Source organism: Enhydra lutris, unplaced genomic scaffold, assembly GCF_002288905.1.
Source record: "Enhydra lutris kenyoni isolate GAN:26980312 unplaced genomic scaffold, ASM228890v2 scaffoldscaffold33, whole genome shotgun sequence".
In the NCBI taxonomy this organism is placed as follows: Eukaryota; Metazoa; Chordata; class Mammalia; order Carnivora; family Mustelidae; genus Enhydra; species Enhydra lutris.
Window position 1 is genome coordinate 3,578,651 of NW_019154117.1, and position 20,710 is coordinate 3,599,360.

General features: G+C 57.4%; 1 protein-coding gene across 1 annotated transcript in view; it reads right to left on the reverse strand.

Moving 5' to 3' along the window:
• LOC111153512 (WNK lysine deficient protein kinase 2) overlaps positions 1–20,710 on the reverse strand; it is a 161,801-nt gene that overhangs the window by 63,271 nt on the left and 77,820 nt on the right. Inside the window, exons 21-29 of the mRNA XM_022512572.1 lie at positions 14,711–15,486; positions 14,367–14,436; positions 12,510–12,571; positions 11,723–12,417; positions 9,498–9,709; positions 8,463–8,651; positions 7,687–7,785; positions 2,169–2,213; positions 512–768 (exon numbers count right to left, since the gene is read on the reverse strand). Coding sequence (XP_022368280.1) covers positions 512–768; positions 2,169–2,213; positions 7,687–7,785; positions 8,463–8,651; positions 9,498–9,709; positions 11,723–12,417; positions 12,510–12,571; positions 14,367–14,436; positions 14,711–15,486 — 2,405 coding nt within the window. The remainder of the gene's footprint in view (positions 1–511; positions 769–2,168; positions 2,214–7,686; positions 7,786–8,462; positions 8,652–9,497; positions 9,710–11,722; positions 12,418–12,509; positions 12,572–14,366; positions 14,437–14,710; positions 15,487–20,710) is intronic.

Genomic DNA, 20,710 nt, shown 5'->3' on the forward strand with positions numbered 1-20,710 from the left:
TTAGATAAATTTAGGTACTTACCAAATGTTAGAAAAGCAGGACTTAACGAAAAAATAGAAAATCCAAATGGCACAGAAAGTATAAAAGAAACAATCTGTAACAAAAACCTTACCCTCAGGGGATGGAGAGACACGCGTCAGCCGCAGCGTGCAGGCTGGGGCACACGCAGGTTCACTGTGCAATTTCCAGCAATTCTGTATGTTTGAAATTTTTCTAAGTAAAAGGTCACAGGGAACCTTCCCGCACTCAAGAAAGAACTCCTAGACTAGATGGGGTCACCGGTGACCTCTGCTAAGCATTTCAGGACCAAGTAACAACGTGACACACAGTCCTCCTGAAGACGAGCAGGGAGCGCCCTCCCGGGAGGCGGTGAAGCTATCGGCCATCGCAGGGACACGCGACCAGAGCCGGACCAGAGCCCAGAGGGCAGCTCCTGGCGCTGCCCCGGCGCGGCACCCACCGCCCGTGCGCCGCTCCCGCCCCGCCCCTTCAGCCCGGCACCCCACTTACAGCCTGTGCCTCGCCGGCGGGGGGCCAGCCCGCCGTGACCTCCACGCCGTGCAGCCTCTGCGTCTGCTTCAGCTGGTTGAGCGAGGGCTTCAGCGGGGCAGCCCCCACCGTCTTACTCGTCCACTCGTCCACCAGCTTGTGCAGGTCATCCGTGAAGGTGCCTCTCTTGTTGTTGCTGTTGTTGGCCTGTGCCTGGACGTGCAGGGTCGGCTGGGGGCCCGGCTCGGGGCCCGGGACCAGGCTGCTGGTGGAGGACCCTGGGGAAGCACACACAGGCCGGGTCGGTGACGCTGCACGGATCACCGCCGGCCAGCTGCGGTCATTCGGACAGTGCTCTTGCTGAGGCCTGACAACACCTTGCTTCAGGAGATGGTCTGCGTTTGGGAGCCCATGTGCCAGCCTTAGACACTTTGGAACACTGCCACAGGCCATAAGGACCAGGCTGTGCCAGGCAGCTGTCCCCCATCGGAGCTGGGCCAGAGGACAGGACCGAGGCCACTGGCAGCCTTACTCAGCATCAACCCTATGGCCACGCTGCCCAGGAACCCCAGATTCCTATGTGTGAGGGAGCTCAGAGAACTGAGGGCGAATCCCAAGGCCTCTGCGCCCTGAGCGGGAACGAACGAGACCATGCCGGGCGTTCAGCCCACGGCAGCCACTGCCGTCCAGCCGGCAAAGGGAAAAGGCCTGAAAATCTCCATCGTGGGCCTGCTGGTGAATGACTGTTAATGGGTTAGTGGTTTGGAAATTTAAGGCACAAAATCGTGTCTCTCCCCACCAGAGCATGTAAGGAAGGTATTAATCAAGGATACAAACACCCAAAGCTTTCTGCTGTGGGCCCCCACGCTTGGAGACGTTTGTGGGGCACAGGGTGCCTGCACCAGCAGGAGCCGGGAGGCCAGGCTGCGGGAAGGCCACGGGGGCTGTGGTTCAGGCGGAGCTGGACAAAGAAGTCACTGAGATTAGTTTTAAATGGCCAACATGGGACTTTTAAATTCTTTTTCAATTGTGTTCCCCACCCCCACAACATGTAATTTCTGATTAGCAATTTTGAATAAGCCAAATTAAAATGTTTTTGCATTAAAAAAATAGCGTAACGACCATCTCTTCAAACAAGCCATTGCGAAATGTAGTCTAGAGTGGCTAGCAATGAAAAAGCACAGACACACACAGTTCAGTATTAGTGATGGAATTTTATACACACACACTGCTATTTCTACATGAATGTTTCAGCCAGAAAAGAAAAAAGGAGAAAAAAAAAAAAAGGTGTGAGGTGAGGGCGGTGGGCGTCCCAGGTGGACTGATACCCATTTCATCCCGGCATCTCTCCTTGGGGGCACTCATCTTTAGCACTTCAGGGACATACTCATTCCTACGGTTTTGGAAAAGGAGCCAATTAATGATTGGTAACGTGTGGGCGTTCCAGGAAGGGGGTGTCAGTGTGTCAACCGGCCAGGACACACAGACTCTAGGAGCCATGGAGACGCGAGGGGCACCCGCGGGTGGCTTTCCCTCCAGGCAGAGGCAAAGCGGTGCCCTTGGAGGATGGGCGCAGAGCAGACGCCCGCCCGCCGGCCGCGGAGACCCTGACGTGCACTAGCCACATGAAAGCCCATGCGATGGAGAGCGGACAAGGGGTAAAAAACCCGATAATTACGACTGCTGTGCTCTTTGCCTAGACAGAGACGCTTCAGGGCAGACCCTGCAAGGGAAGAAGAAACGACACAAGACCACAGGGTTAGGCAGGACAGCACACACGGGGGACGAGCCACCACACTCTAAGCACAAGTCATCAGTGTGCAAGGAGGAGCAAAGGCCAGCGCTTCAGAGAGGGGACCAGCCACCTGGGCTACCCGGGCGGCCCCGAGTCAGTGTGCGGGTTCGCGTGAGCTTCGCCGAGGGGCAGAGGTGCAGGGCCAGGCCCCAAGCTTCAGGTAGAGGTGAGTGTGTCTCTAGAAGCGTATTAAAAAAAAAAAAAGAAAAGAAAAGAAAAAGAAAAACAAAACGAAAAAACAAAGCACACCACTTGGTTTTCAAACAAGAGGCTTCTGGAGCCCCATTGATTGAGGCAAAAAAAACCCAAAGTCAGCCAGGAGAGCTCAGGGGAGCCGCTGGCTGGTGGAGCCGCTGGCTCTGCCCTGTCGTAGGCCCAAGGGAGGTTTGTTTTCCAAGTGTAAAAAGATACATTGTTTTGCAGGTTTGAGGCCCATCCCAGATCCCAGGCGGCTGCCATGACCAGACCAGTAGTGCCTGTGGAGGGGAAAGTACAGGGGTCCTATCGGGGAGGTAGGAAGCAGGGCTGGCCCCAATTTCCTGCACTGCTGCTGCCTCCTCCGGTACCCCAAGCCCACCAGGTCAGGGAGAGGCTCTTCCTTCTTCCACCACTAAGCATCAGGCCCTACAGTCCCGGAGGCTGTCTGTGCCGCCCGGCACATCCTGATGGTCGGTGCCTGCCTAGAGGGCAGACGAGCTGGCCTGAGCAGGCAGAGTGGGACAGGCCAGGATGGCTTGGGCGTCCCCAAGGTCACTCAGCAAGGCTGCACTATCAGAGAGGGTCGGTGCTCCCACCCTAGCCCCTTGCCAGAACAGGACCCCCACACACCCGTGCTCCCTGAGGGTGCCCTGTGCCCTTGTCAGGGGAGGCAGGCGGCCACCCCTGTGTTTGAGGAGCGAGGACAACGGTCAGCCCAGGCTCCAGATGAATTGCTCTTTAACTTCATACTGTCTGTGCTCAGAGGCTGACTTTGGGAAAGGGAGATGATCTTCTGTTGGGGTCTGTGATGTATAAGTAAAAACAAAGGGGCTGGGCAGGAGTGGTCCAGACCAGTCGTCTCTCAGTGGAGCTCTGCAGGGCCTCTGCTGGTCTGTGTCCTAACATGGAATCCCACTGGGAGCACCGAGCCCTTTGGGGGCTCCATGGCACACAGGTCCCAGGCTCTGACTGTGCGGGGCACCATGTGAGGCACAGACTTCCCCATCCAGACCCCGTGGTCTCAGCAGCTCCGTACAGACGGCGCAAGGACATGGAAACAGCCGGCCAGCCAGGTTCCCGCAGCCTGACAGCAGCGGGTTCTTTTGGTCACCATCCTCTCCACGAGAACAACGGGTGCTGCCTGCTGGGAACCACCTGAGAAGTCAGGGCCTGTGGTCAGGGCCCCAGAGGTGGGACCATTGGCCACCAGCCACCATGCTCAGCACTGGCCTACAGAGGCCTCCACACACTCACTAGGCACGGCCCACAGTGACCAGAGCACAGACACTCCCTGCCCTCAGTGATCCGGCCACCTCCACACCAAGGTCGTGCCATCCAGTACAGTGCAGAGCTACATGGACTGTGTGTCTGGCAATGAGCCCTCACTCATGCCACAGCCCTGCCCATCCTCAGGGCTCCCCAGGGCCTGTGCCCTGCCCTTGAGACCCAGCATGCGACGGCTGATGGATAAGCCTCCCCCAGCCCCACTCACCTCCCTCCACGCCAGCGTGTACTTTGCATTCCTGCCTGAGCCACTGGGCTACAAGACAGCAACGCAGGGGCACTGGGGACACACAAGACCCACAGGAAACCCACATGCAGCAGGAGGCTCCCCTGCAGGACTTCTGTTCTTAGCCAAGGCCTTGGGAAGAGACAGCGTGAGGCCCAGAACTACTTGGGGAAGCTTCCACCTGGGCAGGGGTGGAGGTGGAAAGCCACATGGCCAGCTGTTGGGAAATGTTCTCCCAGGCTGTGGAAGGGCCAAGGGTCTCTGGCCAGGACACGCGAGCTGCTTCTGGTGTGGACAGCCAGCCCTGCCAGGCACCACCACCATCCAGACCCTCGCCTGGCTGCCAGGGAGATACCCGAATTCACGGTTCTCTGCCATGGACACGCTGCTGGAGAGGTGGGCCAGGCCTCGTGGTTTTGCCACACATGCTGCTGGCACCAGCCTTCCGCTCCTGAGGAAGCTCCCAAGGAGCTCCAGGGGCCTCCTTGCAGGTCCCTCAAGGAGAGGCACGCCTCCAGCTGCTTGGTCGCACCCTGCACAGCGGCATTAGACACCGGTTCCGGCACTGGAGACAGATAAGCTGCCGGCACCAAAATGCCACTGGTTTCTTTGTAACGAGCCACCAGGTCTTCACACTGCTGAGCAAAGTGCCAGCCCTTGTCTGTGAAGCATGAAATGGGAATGCCTCCCTGCTCCGCTCTGCGGTGACTGCCCCGAGGGCAGTCTGGCCTGGACAGGCCTTCGTCGGGGGTGGCCGCCTTCCTGGCTGCCCAAAGGCCCTCTCCCACACCCGCTGCTGTGGGTACCCACAGGAAGGGTCCGGGACACTGCAGGGCGAGGGCATGGCCTGGGCAGCCTCCTCGGAGGGCCCCAGGGACAGACTCGCTGCAGCGCAGACGGCAGGCTGATGGGTGCATGAGAGAAGCAGCAGATCCAAAGCTGTGTGTGCAGAGACGCCACGGAGGGATCGTACCTGCACCTAGTCGGGTGCTGGAGCCAGAGGCAAGGGGAAGTCTGACAGCAGCTCCTGACCACCAGATTCTTCTGTAACTCGACCATACCCCCTGAATCCTGAAACATAGTCCCCAAGTTTCCCCAAGCCTCCTGTCGACCACAAGGAGGGGCCTTTGCCCAAGGCTTCACCCTGTCTGGGCTCCGAGGAGTCCAGCCCTCCCTCCGGCCAGCCCTCCCAGCAGCAGACCTGTCCAGGTGCCCACCCCAGGAAGGCACCCAGGTTTGGTTCTCTGCACGCTCTTCCTCCCAGGCCTGGCCACCTTTCCCATGTGGGGTCCCCTCCTGGCCGCCTGCCGCTGCCTGGGCCCCACCCCACTCATCTCCGACCCGGCCTGGCTGCTCTCATGGTCTCAGCACGTCACAGAACTGGGGGCCTCCTTTCTGTACTTTGTAACTGAACACACTTTGTTTTCCCAGAGCCTGGCCTCCTGTTCCGTGCAAGGCCGTGCACAGAACACCTCTGGGTTTCTCCTCGGCTGCAGGCCGCATTAGCTGCACCCACGCCCACGGCTGCAGCCCTCCCCTCCCCTCGCCGCTAGCCCAGAGCCCAGAGCAGGCCCACCTCGGGGTCTTCCCGCAACCCTGCCCTAAATGCCCTTTTTTCTGCCACCTCTTGGTCCTCAGGGCTGGGACCGGGCTTTCACGGGTGCCCATGCAGTCTCCTTGGGCCTTGGGGCTCCCCTGTCAGCAGGGAAGCAGTTGGCTCTGGCTCCCAGAGAAGCCCAGCGGGCTGGGCAGGTACCAGGAGACAGGGCCTTGGTGGGCGCCTTTCCACACACCCTTAGGCCACACGTTTGCGGTAAGTGGGCTCAGGGCCACGGTCTGCCGCATGCTCTCCCGACCAGCAACCTCAGAGCCTGTGGGGGCCATGCTGTGGCCAAGACAGCCAGGTCATGCCTGGAAGGGACTATTACGGAAACAGTGATGTCACAGGGTGCACAGCACCAGAGAAGACGAGGCACGCCCGGCCAGCACACACCACCACCCGGAATCGGCCCTGCCTGGGCCAGCGCCCTGTCTGCCACAGAGCCCGGCCTTACGTGTTCCTCTCCTCTTGGCCAGAGACAAGTGAAACCTAAACCACTTGACCCTACTGTGCCTCCAATTTTTTTTTTTCTTAAATCTCAGAATAACAATAGTAGAACAAATGAAAACCCTAAAACAATGCAGAACCATGCAGGTGCAAACGTGGAGCGGGGACGACCTCAGAGGAGTATGTGGTGCCTGACGCGCGCACCTTTCCACCGCACGCACCCCAGGGAAAGCACCACCTGCTCTAACTACCCTGCTTCCTGAGCCTGACCAGTGGTGTTCCCAGCAGCGACGCAGCCACCCGTCTGACCACGAGATGCCTGGAGACCCAGCTGCCCTGCACCTGTCGTCCCCAGGAGACAGCCACACACACTCGGGCAAAAGAGGACCAGCAAGTGACCCAGGAAGCAGAACGCGTTCGGACCTCGCCCCCACTTCTCCACCAGCTCAGCAGCTAACCAGCAGCTCAGTTGGGACACCTGCTGGGAGACGAGGACCTCGGGACAGTCCCTGGGAATCTCTGTGCTTCTGTGCCTCTGACCTCTGCTGCCTGGGGGAGGGTGACAAGGCAACTCGGATGGGAATGGATGCCCACGGTGGACTTGGCCTCAGGTCCTGACAAATACAATGTATCTTTATTGTACCAGCAAAAAGCCACGTGCCCCAAACCAGCACTTCCACCCAATTGAGAGCTTAATTTTTGTGTTAAAAAAAAAAAACAAAAACCTTGAAAACCCCACAGCTTTGGATTCATTTTCCAATTGTTCTGAGGGAGAAAATAACTTTGGATGGCCCTGCGCATGTGCGCCCTTCCCGGACAGGAGTCCTGGGTGCCAGCAGGGCATCCCGGGAATCTGAGGGCCACTAGGGCTGCGGTTCGGTTGAGCAGAGCTCGGAGCTGTGACTGACTTCGTGTCTGAGGTCTGTGAGGTGAGAGCGGTTCACCAAGTAAAGTGCTCCAGCTGGAGACCAGGAGGGGCCGGGGCCAGAGGGAGAGCCAGCGTGGAGGACACCGAGAGGTTCCCCAGGTGACCAGAGCGTGGGGAGGGGTGGGGCGTCCTAGCTGGAGCACCTTCTCTCCGCCTTTCCACATGCAGGGAGCGGGCGCGGGGTAACGGTGCTGTGGCCCTTGTACAGAAGTCACACCCTCCAGTGACCTTCTAGAACTGTCTCAGCTCGCTACATGCATGTCTTCAGAATCCAGACACGTGTGAGACACACCATGCGTCTAGAGAAGGCCGGGGCTTTCTTTTTGTTGTTGCTGGAACTGGGGACAGCGGACGTGTGTATGCACCACAATTGCAACAGAAATAAAACTACGTCCAACGTAAAAAATACGAAATTAAACAAACAGGTGAGGAGAAAAGCGCCAAGCGCTTTGGGGCCTGGGGGGGGGGCGGGTGCCCGAGGCGGGGGTGGGCGAGCCGCTGCACATGCGTCCGGCGCCGGGGAGAGCCGAGAGCATGCGCGGGCGCGTTCTGGGGCCAGGAGGGGGCGTGTGTGCGGGGCTGTGCGCGGGGCGTGGGCGGGGGGCTGCGGTGGGCGGGGGAGGCACCCTACGAAATGTGTGGAAGGTGATGAAGACAGGGAGGGGCGGGGAGAAACCAAGGGCCAGAAGGTGGTAAAATACAAAGAACAAATACAGACAGATGGACACAGACACGGGTCCACTGAGGAATCGAGCGCGAGGTTTGCTACTAGACTTATAGGTCAGTCTCTCAGACGTTGGGTGGTAAACCGTCCAGCCTGCAAATGAATATAGAGGGAAGAAAACAAAGAGACAGGCATCAAGTACAGTCTCTGGGATCGCCGCTACACACCACCAGCCACATCAGCCTCGTCACTTAGCATCCACGGCTGCACCTAGCCCAGCCCGGAGGACCACAGCCGCCGACCACGTAATGGAAAGGAGGCGCCGCTGGAGCACGAGAGAAGCGGACCCTGGGAGGGCGTGCGGGGCGGGCGCCGGCAGCGGTCACCACGGCTTCTCTGGACAGAGATGGTGGGGACGGAGCACCTCCTCGCGCGACTGCCACGCCCACGGCAGAGGTGACGAGCGTTTCCTCAAGGCAAACCCCCAGCTCAGGAGCTGTGCCCTCACACCCCCTAGCCGCCCCTCCGGACAGAAGGCCCTGTGTTTAGCGGGGACCTGGGGACCGGTGCGGAGCACGCGGCCGACGCCTCGTCTGACCCGGCGGTCCCGGCGCCTCCCCCGGGGCGGCTCTAGCGCCGCGCGCCTCCCTCTGAGCCTCACACAGCCGGCCCCGGGGACGGGTGGGCCACCCACTCCCTTTACTCAAGGGCTGCAGCTACCGGTTTGGCTCAGACAGGGCGGGCAGCGTGTGCTGCCGCTCTCGCCCCCTCACTCCGCGGGGGCCCGGCGCGGCTAGCACATGCTCGGAGCCGGGCAAGCTGGGAATCACCTGGGCCGTGCGCTCCGCCGCCGTCAGTGGCTAAGCCGGAGCAGATGTCTGCAGACAGGGAGGCCCGCACGGAGCAAGGCTGCTGGGTCTGAACTGCCTTCCCACACGGGTCTGACGCTGCCGCGGGCCCTGCCCCGGCTTGGGCAGGGTCCTTAGCAGGAGGGGCTCTGCTGCAGTCTGACAAGTGACCTGGGGGAGGGGGGAGAAGGGGTGACAGGCACAGTGAGGCGCTGCGGGTCCTACCAGCCAGCGCGGAGTGCATCTGTCCTCGCTGCTCATTGCTGGGTGACCTTGGGGAAGCGGAGTCCCTGCAGGCAAAGGGCTCATGGCCCGGTGGCCTGAGTGCAGGTGCCAGGAAATGCGAGACCACTTGCTCATGCCATGCCAGGTGTACGGTGTGCCAGTGTGCAAGGAGCACGCCACACCTGGAGAGGCACACCTGGGCACAGGAGGCCTGTGATGGACCTGCTCGCTCTAAATAGTTTGCAGTTTGCTTTAGGAATCCTTCTGGAATTCTGGAATTCATGCAATCTGCAGAACTTGCAGTCCCAGACATGTACCCTGCAGGTTCTCTGTGACAGCAGAGGGTGGGCTCACAGCTCACGGCTGGCTCCCGCCACCCCCCCCCCCACCCCCCCGGCGCACTGGGGCACTCCAGCTCACTTGGTCTCCGGCCCAGAGTGTGGGGATCGCCGCACCCCCACAGCCCTCCCCCCGAAAGGAGCTGCTCTACTCCCCACTTTCAGCAGGTGACAGGTGCCTGGAAAATAGCCAGAGGAAGCAGCTGCAGACCCAGGCAGCACCCTGCAGGGAGGCAGGCCAGCGAGAGAGACCTGAGCCGGGCTGCCCAGAGGCGGCTGAGAGCTCCAAGCAGGCCTGCCTACTCCCAGGGGCCGCCTCACCTGCACGCCTGCCAAGGCTTCCCTGCTCCCATGAAAGGGGAGCCAAGCAGCGCTCTCCCGGGGCTGGGTGCCCGCCTCCCACCCGCCGGGCTCTGGTCCGGCCAGGCCTGCTGGCGGCCAGGAGGGCACCGACCTGTGCTGGAGGCCACGACCTTGAGCTGCTGCACCAGCGGGTTGAGCAGCTTCCCCGCCTTCAGCTTGCTCTTGCTCTTCCTCCTGCGGCCGGCCGGGGGCGCTGTGTGGAACAGGCCCAGGTTGGGGGGCAGCGGCTTGCCCAGGCGGCGGTACAGGGCCTCGATCTCCTGCTTCTGCTGGCTCTGCAGCTCCGAGATCTCCTTCAGGTGCCTGCAGGAGGGGAGGGCGGGCGGTGGGCATCCTGGTCGCTTACATCTCTGAGGGTGTCCGCGAGAGCCGTCGGCAGGCGGGAAGGGCGTGAGGGGTGGGGGGGCGCAGCCACAGGGCCCGCTCGGCGGCGGCAGGTGCTTTGAAGACTCTCAGCCTTCATTGGAACCAAGAGGGCCCCACTGGGGGGGTTCTTCTGCACGCACACACCCGGCAACACGGAAGGGCACGAGGAAGAGCCTCAGGAGATTCAAGTTCTCATGCTGCTGCCACTTTCAGTGGTTGGGGAGTGGGGTACGAACAAGCTCACGTCTGTGCTCACGACGCACACCCTATACCTAAACCCCCGGGGAAGAGAAAAACTGCCAGAACTGGGAGGCTGCCTCAGTCCTTCCAGCAAAGAAGTGTCACTTCCTCTGACACTTGGCATGGCAGTGACACAGGGCATGGCAGACGAGGGGATGCCCACATGAGCAGTCACCAGCCAGGGACCTGGGGTTCCTGGTGCTACCTGCCCGGGGGGGCTCCCGGCACAGACAGCACCACCCCGGGATACACGGGTGCGAAGCGGCCATGAAGACCCCGGTGCAATTACTGACTGTGGGCGAGGGAAGTTTCTAGAAGCCAGAGAAGGACCTTCCTTTGGGGACCCGCTGGCCCATCTCACAGCCACTGTGCTCGAGTGCCCACCTAAAAGCCCTGGGTGATGCCAGCCCCTCAGACGTGACTGCCCTGGCCAGGAGGCTCAGCCCCTCAGCCACACCCGTGGCCCATCTTCTCGGGGCACGGTTGGGAAACGGGTTGCTCGTGGCTGGACCACAAAGCAAATTCTGGTTTCACCTCTTTTATCTCCAATGCCTACAAGACTTGAGGAAAATTATTCCAAGCAGCGAACTGCCTGTTGCATCAGATCAGCTTCTGATGGGGTGATATTTTGAAGTAAAATTGCCAAGGGGGAGGAAGAGGAAAGGTTACCTGGAGCATCTGACTCAGAAGGACCTAGGGGAGACCCCTACTCTGAGGCTCCTGTCCTGAGCTGCGGCAGGCATCTCAAAGTGCAGGCCTCCTGGGCTCTAAGAGCCACAAGTGCCCCCCCCCCCCGCCCGTGGCCCGGCACCAGTGTCGCCCATGGTGCAGGCAAGGCTCCTTCTGTCAGGTGCCATCAGCTTCTTGTCCCCGTCCTAAATGGTTTCCCTTTTCCACTGGGATCCATGGCCCCTCTACCAGGCAAGAGCCTAGACTTCTCACTTAATATCCCCCTTCCTCACACCCCAAAACCCTCCCTTTGATGCAACTCTGGAACTCACCCTGCCCCCACCTCCAGGCCCTGCCTCCTCAGAACCCACAGCAGCTTCCCCCAGACCCTCCTCCAGCCCTTCCACAGCTCCCCTCTTGGCTCCCCCTTGTTCCTATGGGCCACAGGCTCCCAGAGCGACCACCACCCCAGAGTGAGAGCATACAGATGAGCCCCGCAAGGACATCTATCCTCGGACCGAGCACCTCCCTGACTGCCTCCGAGTCCAGTGGCTGCCCCGGGCCAGTGCTCAGCTCTGGGCTGCACAGGGCACCAGGAGGAGGGGCTACAAGCCCCTGACATAGGGGCTGGGGCAGGTGGGAGGGAGGGCAGGGCCCTGGGGCTGGTGTGGATGGGGAGAGGGGAGGTGAAGTTGGCGGGGGGTGCGAGGCTGAGAGGGGGCAGGGGAGGCAGGGCCGGGGTAGGTGGGAGGAGGGGAGGGTGAGGCGGGACTGGGCATGGGTGGTGGCGGGCAAAAGGAATAATGGCACTTCTGTGCAATGTCTCCAACACAGTGGGGCAAGTCACACTTGCTAGGGGAAAGTGCCAGCCCAGTGAGGGTCACCAAAGAAGACCAGGGAACAGATCAACCTGCTGCAGGGCTGCTGCCTCTGCCCTGTCCCCAGCACAGGCAGCCCCAGGTGGACACAGTGGGACCCCCAGCTTCAGCTGTGGACAATTCTTCCCTGAGCCGCCCCTGGTGCCTTCATCTCAGGACCTACTTCTCCCGAAGACTCTGCAGCTCCTTCCTGATGTCCGCATCCTCAATCTCCGAGTCATTGTCGCTGCTGATGTAGGACGACTGGGAGTGGAAGGAGGTCACACTGATGGTGGGCACCTTCACACCCACCCTGCTGGGCGTCTCCGGACCTGGGGAGCCAGCCCGTGAGGACCTGTGCAGGAAGGCGGTGGCCTTCTTCACCAAGTCGCTGGCCACACCACCACCACCACTGCTGGGCAGGGAGGCATGCTTCTGCATGGGGGGCCTCCTGTGCGGACACTCGTCCCCAGAGTCGCTGGACACCGGCTCGCCCGCACCGACCTCGATGGATGAGGCCGTCTGCGCCCGCCGCACAGCCAGCTTCACGTCGGGGCTGTGGGGGGCCTCCTCCAGGTACACATCCGGGGGCGCTGAGTACCGCAGGCTGTGGGGGGAGCCCAGGGTCCACTCGTCCTGCGTGCTGACCACCGAGAACCGGCCCACAGTTTTGGCTGGTGAGCTGCCGTCCTGCTGTCCCAGATGCTTCTGGGGGGACTCTGAGGCCACAGCGCCCTGCATCTGGAGGTGGCTGGCCTGGCTGTGTTCCGTCAGTGTCCCCAGGCAGCTTGTTGTGGGCTGAGCTGAGGATTCCCCGGGGACCCCACTGCTGCGGTCTGTGGGCTCCCGATGTGCAGAGAAGGCAGAAGCAGGGACATCCTTGAGAATGCGTGGAAAGGGCAGGTTCTCAGCACACAGCAGCAGGGCGGAAACCCCACCGACCAGCGGGCGCCTCAGAGAACACTCCTTACCTGGGGGGCACCTGGTGCTGTGGGCAAGCCTGAGGCTGTCACTTGGCTCAAAGAAGATTCTGCTGTAGGAATGTCAAAGTCATTACTCAGGCTGGTGTAGAGGGCAAGGACAGGAGCAGGCACCCTCAAGCTGAACCAGATCAGTGAGAGGAAGGGGGCCTACAGTGTGTGTGCTCGGCAACTGGGAGAACTCAGAACATTCCAGGATGTCCTACCAGTGTTTCTTCTTAGGAGACCTCCAATAACTCCGGGAAAGGAGGGTTCAGCCTAACACCACTTGGGTCCCCGGAGGCACCTGCTCGAGAACCTTGGGTACAGCCACGCCCTCTACACCCCTGCTGACCATCACTTGTCCCACCTGTCCCTTCTAACCCCTGACAGCGTGGGCCTGTGTCACAGGTTATCTCTACATCTCCGATGACGAAAGGCCCCGCGTCAAGAGCGCCAGTGTCTGGGGAAGGACCGTGTCCTCTGAGGCTGTCTCCCCATTTACGGGGTAGACACGGTGTGGGATTTCTGACCACCTTTCCCAGGGCTGCTGAGTGACGGGCAGAAGGAGCTGCTGTGCTGGGGGGACTGGCCTGTGCGGAGACCCGCACACAGTAAAGGAAAGCCTCAGGCAGGCAGGGGCTGTGTGCCAGTCCGTAGCCAGACTGACATGCTTGTAGCAGGGGTGGGGGGACAGCCTCTGGCAAGGTTTGGGGGGCTGTCCCTGCACAGACCTGGGGATAGCCAGACCCAAGTGTCACACACCACTCACCCACGGACAGTGCCTGACGCCCGTTCTCACATCCCTGCAGCGGGAACCACCCAGCCTGTCTTTGCACAGCTCCAGGCACGGGGTTCACGGTCAACTACACTCCCTCTCTTTCTGGACAGCTCTGACCTCCAGCAATGTTTACCTTTTCCAAGCTAGAATCTGTTTCCTTAGAGTTGCCCCCTCAGCCGGGTGCTCCAGGGGAGAGGGTTTGGGACTGGCTACAGTGATGTCCCCGATGCTACGGGAAGGGCTCAGAGTGAGTTTCTTGTGCAAGGAAGTCAGAAGATGGAGCAGGCACTCCTCGTACCGTCCAGCACATTCCTGCTTTACCACCTGACTCTCACTTTCCCAGGGAAATGGCACATGCTACAGCTTCTGACCCCACTGCCGGCTGTCCCCCTCTCTCTACAGCGTGACACCCAAGAATGCAGTGTCCAGAGGTCCGACCAGATCCAGCAGCCCGCTCCCCTCACTCTGCGAACTGGGGCGTCGCCTGCTATGGACGCATACCCAGAGGCCTCTTACAAGGTCAGCTGGATCCCTGTCTTCCTAATCTCTGGAGGAATTCCAGGCCAAGAAGAAACCCCACACCTTGGAAGATCAGACCAGCGCCCTTGGGCTGAGACACAGGTGTTCCCACAGAGAGACACCCCAGGACCCTCAGAGGAAGCCCGGATCCAGAAACTCGACGGCCCCAGCCTGGCCATTTCCATGGACCTGCTGGAAGCCCCTGGCCCCAGCCTGTGCTCTGCCAAAATGACCTTCAACACCCTGTAACCTTCTCAAGGAGCACGGGGCTAGGGGACACGTGCCAGAGCGCGTCGAGAGCACGGGAGCCGGCAGCTGCTCGCACCCTGACGCCCAGCCATCTGGGCTTTTACCTGTTTCCATGGAGAACATTCTCACCTTGGGGCGTGAGCATGTCACGGTTTGTTAGAACACAGGGGGCTTTAACTAACACCTCACGACAGCCGCTGCTATGTCTGAGCCCCACCCAAGGCGCTATGGGGGTGAGGGATAGAGATGCGGCATGGTCCGGAGCAAGGAAGGCACCTCATGGGCACTGGGGTTCGGACGTGGGACCCGGGGCTCATTACCTGTCGTCGGTGAGGACCCAGCCTGCTCTGGCGCGGCCACCAGCTCGGGGGCCGGTTCTGACTTGCCTAGCTGCAGGAAGGAACAGGAAGAGTCGGAAGTGTCGCCTGCTGACCTCCACAGCCAACCGGCGGATCTCACCCACGAGAGCTGGACCCCTCCCCCAGGCCACCCCGAGCAGAGCCCATCTAAGCCAGGTCCCCCAACCTGCGCACACATCCCAGTTCCCCAAATGGGCCACTCTGGCAACACACCCGGAGTCTGCCTCAGAGAACAGGACAGTCAGGGCCACAAGAGGCAGCTGCGTGCCTTGGGAGCCCACCACCCTGGTGGGACCAGGACTCACCAGAGGCTGGGGCTCCAGGGTCAAGTCTCGGTCCCCCGGCTCCACGGGGGTCCCAGCTGAGGCTGAGGAGGTGGGCATGTGCTCCTGGTAGAGCAGGGTTCGAAGCTTCTCGTCCAGACTCTTGATGGTACTGTCCACAAAGCCCACCCTAGGGGGCGGCCCCTCCCCATCTGACTCCAAGGCCGAGGGCGGCTGGGGGGGCACAGTGGGCCCCAGTGGGGGGCTAGGGAGCTGGGGGGCGGCCAAGCTGATGGCCCCCACCACAGGGGGAAGTGGGGGTAGGGGCTGGCCCAGGGCAGGCTGAGGGGTCCCAATGGGGGCACTGGGGGCGCTGGGTGCCGGGGCCAGAGCCCGCAAGGGCTCACCCTGGGCAGCGGCTTCCTTGGCTGAGGTGGGCTCTCCCAAAGCCGGGGGGTAACGGGGGGCCTCCAGAGGTGGGGCAGAAGGCCCTCCGCCTGCACCCAGAGGCTGTGTAGCAAGCTGGGTGTCTTGAGTCTCTGCCAGTGGCTGGGGGGTCTCGCGCTCACTGGCCATCCCCTGAGAGGTCCCTGGGCCCCCCGCCTGCACGGCAGGCCCCACTACTGGCTCTGGCTTGGGGCTGGCAGCTGGGGCAGCTGCATCCTGGGGCAGAGCAGTCACAGGAGGGGAGGATGGCACCAAAGGGGCTGGGGCACTACCAGGGGTGTCCCTGGGGCCTGCTTGGCTCGGAGGCTGCGGACTGGCTGGGAAGCTGGGTTTTTCCTTTAAGGACAGCTGGTCTTTACAGGGCGCTGGATCTAGAAGAAATAGGAGAAACGCCTCTGTACCTGCCTCCCGTGGTCCTGAGAGAGACCTTCTAAGGAGCTGCAGGCCCCACACACCGGCCTTCCATCCCTGTCCAGTGCACCAACCTCGCGCGTGGGCTGGCCCCTGCCGGAGGTGCCTTCCGAGGTCCTGCAGCCTGGCTTCTCTCTCCAGGCCTCCACCCCAACACTGTCCCCTCAGCGCCACGGGCGTGCCCACCCCCTTGCCTTGCCCTGCAGCCCTCAGCCATCAGGCATAAGCCGCCTCTCCAAGCCCCCCTGCTAGGGGAGCTACATGAATCACGGCTCTGTGATCCTTTCCACGGGCCCACCCCACAGTGTCACCAAATGAACTTAAAAAAGGAAGATACCTATGCGGTGAGGCCCGCACTCTCCCCTGCCCCAGAGCATGAACTTCCCATGGACAGGTTTCGATGAGGTCAGAAGCAGCCACCCCAGCGCCCTGCTAGGGGCCGGGATGGGGTCCTCCGGGGGGAGCCCTGGGAACCAGGCCATAGAACGTGGGTCCTCGGCCTCCCGCCCAGGAACCCCTGGGCCTGGAAACACCCGGAGGACGCCGGATGTCCTGTTTCCTGGACCAACTTGTCCCTCGAACCTACTTCACTTGACACTGCACACAACAAAAACGAAAAGCTTACAAAGATCAAGCGGGAAGGGAGAGCGCCGCCGGGACCCCGTGCCCTGGACTCCCGCTGCCCCTCCCGGTGCAAGTCACAAAACTCCGCATCTGGTTTTCCTCACGGCACCGCCCTGTAAGCACCCGCTCTAAACACCGGAGCTCAGTTCCGCCTGTTTGAACGCGGCGTCCACGGCTCCTGCTCACGCCTTCCCGCCTGGCTTCTCTCTCCCGCGCTCGCATCCGGGGAATGCGGCCCGTGGCGCGTCTGCAGAGTTTCACTTCGCGACGCCCCCGCGACACCCGAGCTGCGGAGGTGCGGATATGCACCACTTGCTGCCGGTCTGGGAACGACTGACATACGCGTGTGAGTGTGCCTGGGCACCTCTGCTGGGCATCCAGCCCGGGCGGGGCTGCTCGGTGAGAGGGGCCGCCGCACGCAGGACGGTGCCCGCGCCCCTCCCCGAGCAGCCTCTGTGCCCCCACCTTCCGCACGCCCTCCTGGGGAGTGGATCACACCTAGTGTGAAGCTGTTGTTTACTGTGGTGGGAACACTCCGTGCGAGGTCGACCCTCCTGGCAAAACTTTGTGTTAGTTCGGTCCTGGTGTCCGCAGCTCAACAACACTCAGGCTCCTCCATCCTGCACAAGTGAAACTTCATCCCTTGAACGCCCCCCACCCTCCCCCGCATCCTCCCGCTCTGCTCCCAAATTCCAGAACTCTCGGGGACCCTGGTCAGCGTCGCAGAACTGTGCAGTGTCCGTCTTTTGGTGACTGACTGATCTCACTTGACATAACATCCCCAAGGCTCATCCATGTTGTTCCCAAACGGCAGGATTTTCTTTTTCAAGGATAAATACGATGTCCTTGTAAGCAGCTGCCACGTTTCATTCATCCATCCACGGAACATTGAGGCTGTTTCCATATCTGGGCCATTGTGAATAGTGCTGCGGGGAACGTGGCGGTGCAGGTGTCCCAGAGCCACTGGCCTCCCGCGTCCTGTGGCCATGAAGCTGGCAGGATGACTGCATCATATGGGAGCTCTTTTTAACTTTCTGCGGAACCTCCATTCCATTCTCCAGAGTGGCCGCACCAATTTGCATTCCTGCCAACAGCACAGGAGGGCTCCCCTTTCTCTGTATTCTCACCAATATTTATCTTTGTGTTTGTTACATTAGCCCTCCCGACAGGCGCACGGTGATATCTCTGCCTTTCATTCGCATGTCCCCTGGGAACAAATTAAACTGAGCATGTCTTGGGCTGATCTGGACACATGCTTTTACACCACACCTGTCCATGTCCCTTGCCTGTTTTTCTATAGAGCTGTCCTTTCCCTTTTGACTGGCTAGAGTTCTTCATGTGTGCTGGATAAGAACATACTATAAATATCTTCTCTCATGCTGCAATTTGCCTGTTTGCCCAATTAGTAGTCTTTTAGTGAACAGTACTTACTAATCTTAACGTAATCAAATTTAACCAACTTTTAGCCCGTCTCTCCTTCAGCGCTTTTCGTGAAGATGTTCTCCTGTGTCACTTTTACATTGAGATTCACAATCCACTAGTAACGAGTTTTACAGCAAGAGGTTAGAAGCAAGGATTATTCTCCCAGTGTGGAGAGCCCATTGTCCCAACTCTGTTTTTAAAGATGTTATTAGAGAGAGAGAGGGAGAGAGAGTGCATGAGCGAGGGTGGGGGGCAGAGGAGAGACTAGCAGACTCCCACTGAGCGCACAGCCCACCTTGGGGCTGGATCTCGAGACCCTGAGCTCACAACCTTATCCAACTGAGCCACCCAGGTGCCCCCAACTCCCTCTTCGTTTCAAAGACCATCCTGTCCTCACAGCTCTGCAGTCAGAGAGCTCTTGTCAGTCAAGATGTGGGTACAGCTCTAGATGCTTTTACTCCATAGCTCAATGTACTCCTGCTCCAGTGTCACAGTGTTTCCATGTCTGTGAGTTTACATAATTAGTCCTGACACTTGATAGAACCACTTCCTTCCTCTAAGAGAGTCTCTTGCCTTTTCCTGGCCTTTGTGTTTCCACAAATATGATATAATCAGCTTGTCAATGCCCATAAAATACTGTTATAATTTTAGCTAGGACCACACGGAATCTATAAGTCCGTTTGAGGAAAAGTAATGTGCTTACAATATTGAGTCTTCCAATCCATGAACATGGTATGTATCTTCTCATTCATTTCTTTTTAAGTTTTAATGTTTAAAGGTTTGGAGTATAAAGGACTTATATTTTTTAGATCCATCTCTATTTGATGTTTGGTATTATTTTGTTAGTACAAATGGAATTTTTCTAAATTTTCTAATTATTGCTGGTATAGAAAAATAACATTTAGCTACCTCACTAAACTCCCTTAATTTTAATAATTTCTAAATTTTAATTTCCACATTATGTGCCATATAGTCACTTTGCCAACAAATAATGATAATTTATTTATTTCTTTCAAATCTTGACAGCTTTTTAAAAATAATCATTTAAGGGCCATTAAACAGAGGTAAAAAATATATATTATTACCACAAACATTACTACACATTAATTTCTACCTCAAAATGGGAAACGTTTTAGCAAACATATTCTTCAGAAAGAATTATAATTTGGCCCCAAACAATAATGTTATAGCAAGGGCATCTTCATCAAAGATCATTATCTTAAGCCTAAATGGCTTAGAACCATTTGCTGAAAAGACTATCCTTTCCCCATTGTGTATACTTGGCACCTTTGTCATAGATTAGCTGACCAGACATGCAATAAAAAGTAATAATGTTAAAAGAAACATCACCTTTTATGAAACACCAATATGGAATTACATTGAAAAGTCAGAATAATCATTCAGCTCTAAGCATCTATTATGGGAACCTACCTTAAATTGGTACCAACTCAAGCCAAAATTTACTTCAAAAAACCTTGTTGTGAGGTGAATGAATGTTCTTCAGATGAAAAATAAAGCTACTGTGCCATTACTATAACACCTCCAAAAATATTTACAAAAAGTGGACAGCGAACTGGCTCTTAAACTTGACTGCAGATTGAACTCACTTGGAGGAGCAAAGACGATGACACTGGCTCCCATCTGTGGAAATTCAGATTTTACCATATGGGGCACACTTCTTCAGTCCTGCTGCTTTTCTTTCTCTATTTCTTTTTCCCTTTCTCCTCTTCCTCACCCTCACTCCTTGCTTCTCCTTCTTTCTTTCCTGATGTCTTTCTTACCCCACAACATTGCACTAAGACCTCCAGGAGGGTATAGAAAATAAGTGGTGATAAGTGATAATCTGTTGCTCTCCATCTCAAAAGGAAAGCATTCAACACACCACTATTAGATACTTGCTGTTGCTTTTTAAATAGATATTTTTAATCAAATTTAACTAGTTCACTTTTAACCTATCTTCTTATTCAGAGGCATTGATAGACTTTGAATCTTACGAAATGCTTTCTTCCATCTACTGAGATGATCACATGCTTCTTTAATATGCACCTCTGGCAACCCCCATTCCCCTCTCTGACTCGATGAACTCCCCCCACCACCCCAGATATCATATGGTATTTGTTTTTCTCCTTCTGGCTTATTTCACTTAGCCTGATGACTTCCATGTTTATTCATGTTGTCGCAAATGGCAAGATCTCCTTGTTTTTATGGCTGAATAGTATTCCACTTTATATATTTGCCATATTTTCTTTATTCATTCAAGTGTTAACACGTAGCTTGTTTTCAGATCTTGGCTATTGGGAATAATGTTGCAAGGAACACAGGGGTACAGATATCTCTTCAAAATAGTGACTTCGTTTCTTCAGCTCTATATCCAGAAGTGGGATTGCAGGATCATATGGCAGTTCTAATTTTAATTTTTTGAGTAACCTCCACACAGTTTTCTATAATGGCTTTACCAGTGTGTATTCCCACCAGCAGTATACGAAGTCTCCCTTTTCCCTCACTTCCTTGCCAACAATTGTCATCTATTGTCTTTTTGAAAATAGCCATCCTGACAGGAGTGAGGCAATATCTCATTGTGGTTTTGATTTGCAGTTCCCTGATGATTAGTGATGTTAACCACCTTTTCATGTATCTGTTGGCTATCTGCATGACTTCCTTGGAAGTGTACCTATTCAGATTCTTTACCGATTTTAAACTGGATTATTTGAGGCATCTTTTGTTTTTGCTTTTGAGTTGAGTTCCTTACATATTTTAGATATTAGCCCCTTACCAGATACGTGGTTTGCAGATATTTTCTCATTCTGTAGGATGCCTTCTCATTTAATTTCTTTTGCTGGGCAAAAGCTTTTTAGTTTGATGTACTCCCAGTTATAATTTTTGCTCTTGTTGCTTGTGTTTCTAGTGTCATAGTCATTGTCAATGAGTTTTTTCCTGTTTTCTTCCATGAGTTTTATGATATCAGGTCTTTAATCCATTTTGAGCTGATTTCTATAAGTGGTGGAAGATGAGGGTCCAATTTCATTCTTCTGCATGCAGACATCCAGGTTGCCCAGAACCATTTGCTGAAAAGACTATCCTTTCCCCATTGTGTATACTTGGCACCTTTGTCATAGATTAGCTGACCAGACATGCAAT